The sequence below is a fragment of the Perna viridis genome, chromosome 6, assembly GCF_037379345.1.
Source record: "Perna viridis isolate PV_CMFRI_1.1 ecotype Kerala chromosome 6, ASM3737934v1, whole genome shotgun sequence".
In the NCBI taxonomy this organism is placed as follows: Eukaryota; Metazoa; Mollusca; class Bivalvia; order Mytilida; family Mytilidae; genus Perna; species Perna viridis.
In genome coordinates, this window is record NC_142450.1 from 32,286,046 (window position 1) to 32,300,866 (window position 14,821).

Below are 14,821 nucleotides of genomic sequence, written 5' to 3' on the forward strand. Positions count from 1 at the left end.
CTCGGTAATATTCTTGTCTTTCACACGATTTTGGAGGAACTCCGAATTATATTACTAAAGATCGGCTAGTAGAGGAAGAGTACAATTAGTTTCCATTGCAAAGCTGATATTTTGTTAAAAAGGTGACAAATATGTTGTCAAGGAGATATCACCTGTTGCTCGGTGTAGTAACTTTTGTCTTTTTGAGCTGTAGTTTTCTTTCTTGGAATATGAAAACAAAATGATTATGGAGTCTTTATAAACATTTGAAACTGAGTTTAACTTAGGTGTTGTTCCTATAAAATACAAAAATACCACTGATATATAAATATTCCAAATTCAATTTTGATAAGGCACCAACCATTATTAGCTAGTGGCCTAGAATCTTTTTGAAGAAAAAAAATAATGTTCAAAACTTATTCATCCATTGAGAAAACGAAAATACTGATTCTGTATTATAACATATTCCCCATTACTTAACAAGGCAGATTTTCAAGGCAAACAAAATACTGATTCCGGACGTTGCTGAAATATAAATTAAAATTTGCGCTTGTGCTAAAAGAAATCTTATTCGCCATCAAACCCCCTCCTCCTCAGACCTCGAGGATAAAAATAGTCAGTGCCTGAGTAACTTCTCGATCATCAGCAGCAGCGCATATGAACAACTACGATTTGTGTATCGTTTTTTTTTATTATACATGTGTTATAGTCATATTTAATACAAAATCAGATATGATATTATATCATATCTAGATTAAAATATAACTTGTATATGAATTATAAGTGTTTGTTTAAACCGTATATCGTACCCTGTATCACACCTCTAGACCTACATTATTGAGAATGAATTTTATTTCTTCTTGGTGTGCCTTCACAACACATCGCAACGAAATGTGTAATATAAAGTCCCTACGTCACAGTAGTTTTAAATAAAAAAAAAGAACAGGGGCGTAGCTAGGCCTGTTTTAGTTGTACGCAAAATTACGGCGAGGGGTCTTGGGGGGGGGGTCGCTCAAGGCCCCCAGTGAGTCCGGCAAGGCAAAGCCCTGAGGGAAACTCCTGAAGAAGTACAAAATTTCCGGAATTGATGGTTTTGATATCGCGAATTACTTTATGGTGTATATTGGAGTATCATTATGTATTAAAAAAGGATTTGTCATAGCATAAAACCTTTATTTCATCTTTAAAATGTGTGTTTTTATTTTTGTTACTTTTTCCGAAAGTACGCAACCGCGTATTTGCGTATAGGCAGCTACGCCCCTGAAGAATATATGTAACTGGAAATCACACATTACACTCAAATAGCCGTTGTCATTTTATAATTTCAAACCAAATAAATGAGAATACTATAATACATTGTATTGCGATTCTCGTATAAATTCCTTCTTCAAACAAATAAATAGTGAACAAGCATAAAAAAAAATACTGGTCCGATTTTGTGTGGTCCGATTTTGTCATGGTCCGTTTTTGTTATGGTCCGATTTATCATGCATTCTAACAGACGGGTGACTACTGGATCGAGATATTACAGGGACGATTCGATGTCATTTTGTACACCCTAGATGTCGCTCTGATTTGTTATTTCCGGGTTGGTCAAAATCATGTGAATGTGTATTAATATTGACTCAATATCAATAGGATAAATGTTTTTTTCATCACCGAGGAGCAAAACTACGAATTAAAGATGTCTTTCTTTTCAAAGAAACCGACTGTAGAACGTAAGATTTAATGGTTTTACACCCCATGGCCATCTTCCCATAATCCGGTCAAGTTGAACTTCTCGGAATCGCAGGCACTTGTTTCTATCAACGGACGGGTTGGTTCAGTTACTATCAGTATTAAGTGCTATCTTGATATTTGAAAGTTACGGTAATTGGTAGGGACTGCATAAAGAATAAATTACACCGCAAGATAATGTATAAGATATCTTGGTGACAGGAAGTACTGTCCTAGAACTAATCCCTTTTGGGATTCACTGTCCGGAGCTATTTTCTGATTCGGCGGCCCGTCAGCTCCGGACAGTGAATCCCAAAAGGGATTATCCTAGAACATGTACATGTATTGTATATTTACATTTGTATATATACAAATGTACATGTATATACAATGTACACTACTGTCAACCAAAATTTTAAATTCTCCAGTCTTCACATTGGAGTCACTCATTTCCTCCACTGTGACTCCACCGAAATAAAAACGAGGATAAAATTGCTTAATTTAATTTTTTTTCTGTTCTTTACTGAAATGTTATTAAACTGCTAGAACCATTAAATATATCTTGGTTTGAAGACAGGAAAAATTAATTACAGACAATTCTTGGAATGGTGACTCCACTGTGGAGAGTGGAGAAATTAAAATTTGAGTTGACAGTAGCATATTTAAAAATAGTCGCTTCTACTAATTCTTTAGTCTTGTATCCCTTATGGCCAAAAAAAACAGCATGTACTGGCAGCAGGCCAACAGGTGATCAGGTAGTAGCACTAGAGATAAGCAGGTCGACCGACAGGTCCTGAAGTCAGCAGGTTAACAAATTAACATGTACCAGTAAGTATGTCAACAGATGAGTAGATTCATGGGACAGCAAGTAGACAAGTACATGTAAGAAGGTAGAATAGTCAGCAGGTTCACAGGTCAGCAGGTTGACCAAGCAGCAAACCCAAGTCCGGTCTACATTAGTACAAGTCAGTTGGACAAGAAGTCAACAGGTTGATCAGTAAGAAAATGAATGAAACTAGTAGTTTGAAACATTTATTTATTGCTATGAAGAGTGGCCCTATGGTTTGGGTGAAAGTCTGGGAACAATTAAAATTGACAAAAGCCTGTATTGCAAAATGGGAAGAGAACAAAATTAGTGAGGCACTGGCAATCAAGATAAGTGGGTCTTTCGGGTGGTAGTGGAGGGGATGAGAATAGTCATATTTTGTGTTATAGGGCGATGCAACCAGGACACCTTAGTACTAATCATCACAGAATAAATATCGGAAGGTGCGACAATTCTTTCTGATTGCTAGGTGGCGTAAAGTTCATTTCAGAAGAGGGATGCTTACAGTGTACATAGTGCATAAAATTGTAAATCACTGCAAAATTCAAAGCTGAAGAGGGAACTTGTACCATTGAGATTCAATGAATTTGGGGTAGTATGAAAAACAAAATTCCGAAGATGAAAGGAGTGCACCATTAAAGGATTGAAGATTTACTTCACAAGCTTTCTTTTATACAAATGGATATAAACATGGCTTATCTAATGGGGATGTTTTCAAAAAAATCATTAAGGTTATCAGTTCCTTTGTTGAAGCAAAGTTAGCCCAAATGAATGTCTATGCACTTTATATTTTTATGTTTTTATAACAGATTTCATACATGTAAGTCTGCATTGACTGTTTGAAAATGCACACATTTTTTACTATCTGTCTGCTTTTGAAACATTGAAAAGACTGCTATTTTTTTTTTTTTTTTTTATTTCGTACTTTATTTAAAATTTAGTTTTAAAGTTTGGTCAAGTGCATGAACTTGTTACATGTTACATGGATAAATCATGATTTTATGTGTGCAAAGTGGAACAGTCTACATGTATTTGTGTCTAAGTGACATGTTTGGGCGTCAGCTTGCCAACTTTTAGACCTGTTGACCTTATAATTCCAATTATTATTTTCAATATCCCAACCACTCACCAACAGTATTTAAAACCTTTCTCAGTCACTACAATACCATATTTTATACTTGATAAAAATTATGATTAAAAGTTCAATCCTTATCTTGGGCTTGGCATACATGTGTCTGACATAAAACTATACTTGGAATGAAAAAAATAACATGAAGCATATTTATTATAACCCATGCAATGAAGTTGTGAAGGTTATAATGTTTTCGGCCCATCCATCAGTCTGTTTGTACCTTTTTTTCTAAACGCTTGCAGATATTGACATGATTTTTTAGTGTATAAGTTCACCATGGTAAGTTATAGCTCAGGTATAACTTGTTCGTTCGGATGATTTTTACGGAAATTACAGGCCTTGAACTTAGCAAAATTAACAGAAATAACAGTCTCTGGATTTTTTTTCAAAACCCTTGCAGGTATTGACATAATTTTTTAGTGTATGAGTTCACCATGGTAAGTTATAGGTCAGGTATAACTTGTTCGTTCGGATGATTTTTACTGAAATTACAGGCCTTGAACTTAGCAAAATTAACAGAAATAACAGTCTCTGGATTTTTTTTCAAAACGGTTGCAGATATTGACATGATTTTTGGTATACATGTATTAGTTCACCATGATAAGTTACAGGTCATGTTTACATTACATTCTGCTCTGATTATTTTTACCTAAATTAAGGGCCTTGAATTTCGCAAAATTGACAGAAAAAAAATGTTTCTATACTTTTTTTCAAAACGCTTGCAGATATTGACATGATTTTTTGGATATAAATTCACCTTGATAAGTTATAAGTCAAGTGTATGTTTTGTTCCGCTACAATGATATTTACTTTGGATTAACTAAAACTTAAAGAATTCACAGTCTGAAGTTTGAAACTACCATTCTGAGTAACAGAATTTAGTTAAAAGGTAAAGGTCTGAAGCCTAAAAAACACTCTTATTCCTTTTTTTTTATATTGGTATCATGTGATATTGAAACCACCCTGCTGCCATATTTTAACCCCCTGGTGCGATAAATTAACCCTCTGTTTTGATGTTTTAACCCCCACCATGCTGCCATATTTTAACCTCCCTGTTATGATATTTAAACCCCCCCTGGTGTGATAAATTAACCCTTTTTTTATGATATTTTAACCCCCTGTTACTTCTGAAGATGAACTGTGAGCAAAACTGTGTGTAAAACCTGTTCTTATTATTCATATTTACAGAACAGATACGACAAAATGACAGAACTCTCAGAAAAACACAAAGAGATCTAGAAAGAGATAGACATAAGTTAGAACTTGAAGAGAAGAAACTTGTAAGTGATTTGAATGTAGCCAAAACAAAATTTTTCTATGCAACTGCATTTCCATCAGAGATTGACAAAAGTCCAAGTTTTTTTGTAGTCACTGTTACTGGCAGTACAAAATTTGCATTATTCATATTTACGGGAAAGAAATACACATTAGTAAAAGATGATAATTTCTTCATTACATATATTTACCTGTTGACCTTTGGAATAGCTCATGTGGGCATTGTACCCCATTTTCACTGTCACATGTGGAAGATTTTTTGGTAAAAGCAAACTTTTGGTGTAAAAATTAAATTACTTAGTATTTTTCAAAGAAAACAGTAATTTTTAACCAAAAACCTCCCACATATTTGAGAAAGATGAATGGGAGAAGTCAGCACAGACAAGAAGTTTTTGCTCATTTTTCTCTCCACATTAGACTGAGCATAAAATATGTACATGTATGATTAATGAATATGTAAATCTGATTTTCGTTTTTGTTGTGCTATATTTATAATAATCATTGTTCATGACTTCAGGAAGCAGAAATAAAGAAGGCAGCAAAACAGAACAACAAACAGGTAAACATAGATCTCCAACTGGAACTGACACATAGTTCTCCAACTGGAACTGTTACATAGTTCTCCAACTGGAACTGACACATAGTTCTCCAACTGGAACTGACACATAGTTCTCTAATAATAGAAAGTTTATGTTTGTTTTTTTTCAATCTGACAATATTGGCCATGTGGTTGGTAGAGAATTACACTGTATCTTGTTATTAGTGGTGTGTGGTTTTAAAAGAGTAATCAAGGGAACCAAGGATGAAAAAAAGATGAAAGAATTATACGATATATCATTACAAATGTATTTTGCAAGACATTTTGATTATTTATTTGACTCCTTCTGTTTACTGAGCAGAAATCAGTTTTGAATTGATTTGTAGGCATGCACAGTTTTAGCAAAACAGTTAGTTAACCTCAGGAAACAGAAAACCAAGAGTTTTGCAGTTGGCAGTAAAGTTGGAGCCATAGGAAATCAGCAGAAGGTATGGATACTGAAGACAGGATTAGAATATAGTTAAGAGTGTTGAACTTTTGTAATGGATTAGGCCATAATAAACAAATTCCTACATCCTAATCCAGCTTTTCAGAAAAATTTGGGCAGGGAACAAATTTTTAATTTTTCCTTCAGTAACTATCACTCATGCAGAAAAACTACCATTATTGTAATGACCATCTGTATGTGCTTGGTGATCAATTTTACCAGCACAAAGGTATTAAAACAGCTCTTTCAAAGTATATATTTTTTACTGCTACACCTGTTTCAGTTTTTATCAAATTTGGAACCATTTTATAAGGAAATAACAGCAGAAAAATATGATTTTTAAACCAGAAGTTTAATTTAAATAATGATAAATATGAATTGGGTCAGAACAAGACATGGAATATTTCTGGAAATTTTAGTCAATCGGGGCAGTTGTGAAAAATCAGGTCAAGCAGAGATAAGAATTTCTTTAATTGTGGCCTTAAAGTAGCTTTGTCAAAATTGCAATCTTGAATACATGTACATTAAGATATATAAACGAAGTTAATAATGGAAATCGTTAATAGTCAAAACTAAGAGCATTGATTATTAAGATATGTAATTTTTCAACATTGTAAAGTTTCACCTTTTTGTGAATACGTGTACTACATTATTTTGCCAAAATATTATTAATTTATAAATCAGGCAACAATTGCTAGAGTTAGTTATGATGAAAAAGTACAAGGTTGAAAAAAATAAGTTGATAACCTTTTTTTTGCAGATTATCCATTTTAATCATAACTGAAGAGGAAAGAGTACCTGTAAGAACATGAACATGTGATTATTTTTTGTAATTTTAAAAGTTTGATAAACTATAACTGTTTTTCAGCTGATGCATTCTAATATGAAGATGGCTGGTGCAATGGGCACAACAACTAAAGTATGTAATTCAGGACAAAATTGTACGCTCACTCAGAAATATATTGTAAATGGAATACATTGTACAGATATTCTGATTTGTCCCACCAATTCATACTTGAACTTGGAGAGAAAATCAAAAGTTCAGATGTGTCAACAAGCTATTTAAACACATCTGATGTTAGTTTGGGACATGTTATAAAACTGTACTTGAGTAATCTAAAACCTTATATAGTTAAAATTTGAAAAATGGTGTTTTCATACCCACTACAAAATAAGTTATTTTTTATTGCCTTGAATACAGTTGCAATATACACATACTTTAAACTGCAATAATTTTTAAATTTACAGAATGCTATGGTAAATCACTTTAGATTTGTACTTTTTACTGCTGGTAAAAGCAACAGTTTTCTACAATTGAGTTGTTATGATTGACTTTACAGGTTTTATCCGGTTAAATATTATTTGGTGAATTTTAAGTTTTTTTTCTTAGAGGATTTGGTCTTTTAATGGTATGACTACTTTACTTACCCTTAACATTAATAGGTGACAGCAATAATATTAAATGATTTTTTGTGAATTTTTTTAATAGACCATGCAACAAATGAATAAAGTGATGGACCCACAAAAGATGGCAAAAACAATGCAAGACTTTGAAAGAGAAAATGCAAAGATGGGAATGACCGAGGAAATGAGTAAGGCTTTATAACTATAATATTTCTCTATTTCATACAAAAAAATTATTAAACTGACCTGACAAATTTGATACTTTACAGTTGCTGACAGAGTATGCATGTATAACTGATGACATATTCAATAACATTTTTTACACAACATAACATTTGACACATATTTAAAAATGTTACAGTTAATAACACATTTTTATAATATTTTACATTTGATTACAAAATTTACAATAAATTACAGTTGATGACACATACTACAATATATTAGGGACACAGTGTCAGCTACTTCCTATTATTTAGATGCTCTGAAATATTAATTCTGTCAGAATAATGTATGTAGTAGTAAAGAATACAGACACACAATATGTGCTATAGGAAGTTGTATATTCCCATTGGTCAAGTCATGGACGATATAACAATGGAGTGGTGCATTATAAACAAATTTAAATGCTCTTTGAAAACAAAATAGCTCTGTCCCGCACAAGCCAAGCCTAAAATCATATTACAGTCAGTGACTTAGCTTACCCTATATAACAGTGGATGACACATTGACAATATGTTACAATTAATGACACATTTCTCAATGTTGTATAGTTGATAATGCATTACATTCGCAATATGATATTGATAACACATTTTATAATATTTGTTTATTTACGTATAAACAGTTGATGACACATTAGATGATATACTGACAGAATCAGGCGATGAAGAAGAACAAGATGCTGTAGTAAACCAGGTTTTAGATGAAATTGGTATTGAAATCTCAGGAAAGGTGAGTTAGATAGGTGACGCTTTCTGGGATGTTTTTTTTACTACTACTACATGGACCAGTATTGCTGAGCTAGTATGATTTAGATGTTTTATCTGGAGCTCAGTAAACAAATTCTACATAATGTGATTCATCCACCTGTACTTAAAATATCAATTCAAATGTTAAAAAGGGATGAAAATTTAACCATGTAGGAAAATTTTATGCACAATTTTGCTGACATGGAAGCATTCAAGAATCAAGATATAATAATGACCAGAAAAAAGTTAAGGGAAGAATGCACTTAATAAAATGAATATCATATTTTAACAAAACCCATTTTGTAGAATACAATTTTCAATTAAAAAGTGTTTTTTGCAAATATCAGATGGAATAAACAAATTTAGGGAAATTTTATTTTTCCCTAATAAGGTAAATCAGTTCTTTATGTTGAAAGTATTTTATTCTAATATGACGTCCTTAACAGGCTTTGAGACCATAACTGTGGTCGATTTTCAATTGTTATATGAGCAACACACGACTATTGGGCTTGGCTTGTGTGTGTGTGTGTAAATTACTGCCCACCTTAATAATGTAAACAAACACACGTAACATTCTGATGTGTTTCAGCTGTTCTCTAATTTTGCTTAGAAATCGATTGTCTTTGACTCCATCTTGAATGGCTTCGATTGCCATTGTAGTTATATTTCAGTTAAATGACATAATTTTTGTGTTTTCTTACCTTAAACAAGAATTATGAAGGGACTCGGGAAGAATTGAAGTGAAAAAATACTTTTGAAATCATTTGGTTTCTTTTGTTTGGAATGTTTGCATTTGTGTGACATCAACATGTTTCCTACGAATCGGAATCATAACATTTCGTGCGCTTTTCATTTTTGCTTATTTTTGATGTTTTTAAAGCATTGGAGAAACAGAATCTACACTCAAAGCTTGTTGATTATAAATTTCTCACATCTCGTGAAATAAATTTTATAGTATGAATAGCTCGGCAAGCCTCCCGATCAAAACTATAAAATTTATTTCACTCGATGTGAGAAATTCGATAATGAACTAATCGTTGTAGATTGTATATTTTTCATTCATTTCAGAAGCATGATTAATATCAAATTCATATTTGATAAAAACATTGGAAGTTTTGTTTTGGAAATTTTTATTATATTCCGTAAAAATCACTTTGGCACATACTCAATAGCATTCGCCACTTGCCATATGTGCCATCATGTATAAAACCAAACAGTGATAATAATTATCAATGAATGAAACATTTTACCTGTCCAAGTATTAACACTGTGACCTTAAAATGCAAACAACTATTGCCATATCTAACATTGATCTACTTAATTTGCCTGTTCCTTCATTATAAAAAAATACAAAGCAAAGTTTCACTAGCGACCATTTCAAGTGACAAAGCTGGCATAAAGTGTACAGCCAAATATGGACAAATATGGTTACTGTAATTGGTCACGAAAATGTAAAAAAGTACCATTATTGTCCTTTTAGAATTGAAATAAATCATAGAAACTCCATTTTATCATTGTTTTACCATGGGCTGACTATTTATGACACATTATTTTATCCAAGCGATAGCAAGGGGTAAAATACTGGCATGAATGGTCAGCCCATGGTAAAACAATGATAAAATGGAGTTTCAGTACTTTATTTCTTACCTTCATTCAACTTTACAGTAAAAGTAGCCACGCGTATTTGGCCAAGGTTGAGTTACCTTTGACCATTGCCAGTTTTGATTGGCTTACTATAAATATTAGTATTTGACTGACACTTCATATGAAATTAATTTGTAAGGTAACTAGTATCGGAAATTACATAAGTATCTTCAGATTGGCTTCAGTCATAAATTTGTCATGATTTAATTGGTTTATATGTTCCAAGAATAATCAAGGTAACCAAGGTTATAGCGGTAAACAAAGAGTAATCAAGGGAACCAAGGTTATAGCAGTAATCAGAGTAATCAAGGGAACCAAGGTTATAGCGGTAAACAAAGAGTAATCAAGGGAACCAAGGTTATAGCGGTAAACAAAGAGTAATCAAGGGAATCAAGGTTATAGGTTATAGCGGTAATCAGAGTAATCAAGGGAACCAAGGTTATAGCGGTAATCAGAGTAATCAAGGTAACCAAGGTTATAGCGGTAAACAAAGAGTAATCAAGGGAACCAAGGTTATAGCGGTAAACAAAGTAATCAAGGGAACCAAGGTTATAGCGGTAAACAAAGAGTAATCAAGGGAACCAAGGTTATAGCGGAAATCAAAGAATAATCAAGGGAACCAAAGTTATAGCGGTAAACAAAGAGTAATCAAGGGAACCAAGGTTATAGCGGTAAACAAAAGAATGTTATCCAGGGACGAAGACCAGACATGGAAAACAGACACGCACAACAAAGAACATAAAGTAACTAAAATCATACATACAAAGTAACAAAAGCATATGAACAACTCGGACTCCACTAAATACTGGGAGCATGGACCAGGTGCAACGGTAGGGTAAGCATCCTCTGCCTTTCTAGAAACACCCGCCGAGTTGCTCATAAAAAGTCAGTTCCAGGGTAGATGATAGAGGAAAGGAAAACTATTACACATTGAATAAATCAGTTTTCATGGCTGAAATGGATACACCATAATGATCCACGAATTCATGATGATAACCATAAAACTTCTGTAGTGATGGCTTCAATTTTGTAGCAACATAATCTTGTTCCAGAAGCATATTTGTTCTAGAGCGATACAAAAAGTCTGCGTAGTCTCGGCAAGCTCTGGCTTAACATATGAGTTGTGATATGAACACTCCATACTTCATAAGTCTGTAATTGACTGCTTTCTCCAACATAAAAAAAAATAAAGACTAATAATGGTAAAAGTTAATAATTGTGGCCTGACTCTTTAATCATGGCAGCCTGTCTTGATAAAACAGCTCATGAAGAATCCTGATCCGATTTTATGGTTTATGTTTCACTAGTGTGAAAGAGAAATTAAGTAGCTGTCTTTGTAAGAATCATGCAAAATCTGAAAAGTGTGATACACCCCAAAAAAGACTAGATGTTTTTATATTTGTAATGAAGTTGTTTTATGGGTCTATACTATGAAATGTGTAATTATTCATTCAAATATGCCTGCTCTTAGGAGATAATCAACATGTATTTGAGTGTCATTTACAGAGTTATCTCCTTTCATTTTGTAATCTACAGTGCATTCTGTTTAGTTTTTATCTCCTAAGAGCATAGGTTACATGAAAAACTGAATATTTATTTCTGTTTAATATGGTAATTCAAACAAAATATCAATAATAAAAATATGTAGGCTTTTTTCCCGTGAATCACATTTTGCATGATTCTTAGCTGAAATGCTACAAAAAAATAGAGGTGATGAAGTAGAAACAGAAATCAGTCATCAACAACATGCTTACATTTTGGAATGATAAAAAAACTCCTTTACTTATCTTTTGAAATAAAGTTCAACTTTTGTCATAGATGGACTGATTACTTAGTTAATTCTGCATTCTAGGCTGTGTTAAATTTCAAAGTCTTTTACGTTTCATTTATGTTTATATTATATACCTTATTTTAGATGTCAGAAGCACCTTCAGCATATGGTGGAAAACTTGGAGAATCCTCAAAGGCCAGAGTTACAGATGATGATATAGAAAAACAATTAGCAGCCTTAAAAGACTTATAGTATCAGAATGCATTATTTAAGAAATGTATGAGAGTGATTGATGTAGTCAGATCTAAATAGTGACTTGCCACATTTCTAATGGCTCTGGTTTCCTCTCAACGCAGATAGATAATTTACTGTGAAATATTTGCTTGGCAAGGACAATGGCATTCATATCATGAAAGTGTGAAGGATTTTGTGATGGTTGATATGTGTGAGTGAATGATTCTGTGATATGCAGTAATAATGATGTATTTTATTTAATACTATTTGTGCTCAGTTTCTTTTCATTTTTTTTCTTACTTTGATCTACAGCAAAGTGCCTAGCAATTTGTCAATGTGTTGTGATGTCAGAGGTCAAATATTTTCTGTATCAGAAGCAGATCGGACCTATTTTTATTTCAAGTTAACTTTTCCCAGTTAAAATATTTCTTTTCACACCCCATTTATTAAGGAACAATTTTCAGGATTTTAATGTTATAAACATAGATTACCAACCTTGATTACAAGATAAATGAGCCTTAAAAAAGGCAATTTGTTTACGGATTTGTGGGGTATTTATTTATTTGCAAACTGTCAAAAAGTGATAGATAGAAATAAAGATAAAGATAAAATTTTTACCTGTTCTGACATTAATTTCAAATAATTTGATTGGTATTGCTATGGAAGGTAAGAATATTCTCAGACTTAAGTATTTTTCAACTTTTGGTGCACTGGGACTCTGATAAATTTATTTAATCATTAAAGGTGTTGGTTAGTAATGCATCTTTATTGAAATATTAGCATGGTGTAAATTTAAAAGTAACAACTTTTATCTCCAGCACAATGAGTCACAGGAATATAGTGATATTTTTGTCTGTCCATCAAACTGTCCTTTATGATGTCCAGATGATAATTAAAGACTTTTTGAACCAAACCTTTTCTAATTTAAACGCTTTGGACTGAAATTAACATGTCATGTTTGATTATACTGTTCTAGAGTTATGGCTGATTTTCACACTGGAAATTTGGAATGCAAGGGTATCTGTAAACACCAGGTCAATTTATAATTTTTTGGTTAGATTAAATGGTATTTATTAACTTTATCAATGTTTTGGGTGTATGAATTGATCCTTAATTAGCAAAAATTTGAGTGCTTTTAATTGTACAATATATAATACATGTATCTGTACTAATTGCTCTCCATCTTTGTCAAAATTTCACGATAAAAATATGATTGAAGTACTTCTACAAAATTATTATTAAAGATTACTCTTCTCCCTTAGTTTTGGTGGTTTCTGCAATAATTCTAAAGTGTATTAATTACTTCTATACTAAATGCCATTAGTTTTAAATTTCATTGTTATAATTATACACATTTGGTATGTTAATTAAATGTTTTTATTGAATGTTGTTTTAGTTGTGCCAATTTGGTGATGTATTTGTAAAAACAAGTCTGTTCATGATATTCTGAAAAATATTCATGTTATCAGATAGGCCATGTATAGATTACTGATAAAATACCCAGATTCCATTCTTTCAGTGAAATTTATCATTTAGTTTAACACAGAATGTAGCTTGTTCAATAAAGCACACAGTACACTGGTCCCCCTTTTCAGTTTAAAAACAATCTTGAAAAAAACAATAAAATCCAAAGAGGGCTTCCATTCATGATAAACACTTTAAACAAAATTTATTCAAAAGCATTATGTTGTTTTATACAACAGAAAATGTTTGGCTATATAATGGTATGATACTGTCATTTAGATTTATTGTTGTCCAGTGTCTGTAGACATTTTGCCATCTAGATGTTATCTTGGGTATCAGTTTTAGCTCCATATGAAATTAAACTACAAGGTGCCACACCGCTTAAGGAAAGCTGGGATCCATTTTGAGGGTTGTGACTTGAACAGTTAGAAGTTTGTGGTCTAATAGGTGACGTAAAGCAGCTTTTTTCTGATGTCTAGCAATAACTTGAGTAAAAGTGAATATAGATTTGTCGTGGTATTTGAAATTAATTACATGACTACAAAAAAGAAAACTTAGGTTGATTGGGGGTTACAAATTGACCTGTTTTGGATTGGCTACTTTGATTCTTAGTCTGTTTCTAATGTTTTATAACAATCAAAACTCATTGCTGTATAAAGCTTGAGTGATGTGTCCATAATTGCTCTAACTGTTCAAAGTTTGACCAGTGCGGCTGTATCAAGCTACAGCCTGCAAAGCATTTCATTTGGTTTTGGACCAATTTGGTAAATTTTAATTAGTCTGAAATGTGTATAGAGCACACGCGCAATAAAATCAGTCGAGAAGTTCTACACCTTTCAACACCGGGAGTTAATATAAGTGTTAACAACTTGAATTGGGAGGGAGTTTAGCTGCAAAGTGTACTTGAGATGCCAAATGCCCAAGAACATCTGAGTCCAACAAATACGAAGAACATGCAATATGAATACATTGTACATAGTGTCTTACCAAATAACGAAATAACAACAGTCAATGGTCTTAGAGATTAGAGGTTGCAAGTTCACAAAACATTTAAAATCCAATAACATCTACAAAATAAAATATTGACTATGATAGTGCTATATCATATGGCGTCAAACTATCCGACATCCGGAGAATTGTCTCGGATCGGTAGTTTTACTGTGGCCACAAAAATGCCTTAATTATAACTGACTAACACGTATACCATATGTAAAAAAATAGCCTACAAAATTGTGGAAACAAAATAAAGTAAAAAAGGTAGTAAATGTACATAATTAACAACCCTACTAAGTTTCAACAAAAACCTATCATTTATCGTTTGTTAGTAATTACTCAAGATTTGGCTAAAGCTAGTACCTCAATCTGTTGGACGAATGCAGA

The 14,821-nt window shown here is 32.5% G+C and overlaps 1 protein-coding gene across 1 annotated transcript; it reads left to right on the forward strand.

The window, feature by feature from the left end:
- Window positions 1–1,468: 1,468 nt before the first annotated feature.
- LOC148614590 (charged multivesicular body protein 2b-like) lies at window positions 1,469–13,362 on the forward strand. Its single transcript, XM_088588774.1, has 8 exons — window positions 1,469–1,697; window positions 4,842–4,933; window positions 5,446–5,487; window positions 5,853–5,954; window positions 6,822–6,872; window positions 7,443–7,545; window positions 8,205–8,311; window positions 11,888–13,362. Exons 1-8 carry the CDS (start codon window positions 1,664–1,666, stop codon window positions 11,993–11,995), a joined length of 639 nt encoding a protein of 212 aa, XP_088444900.1. The 5' UTR covers window positions 1,469–1,663; the 3' UTR covers window positions 11,996–13,362.
- The last annotated feature ends 1,459 nt before the right edge of the window (window positions 13,363–14,821 follow it).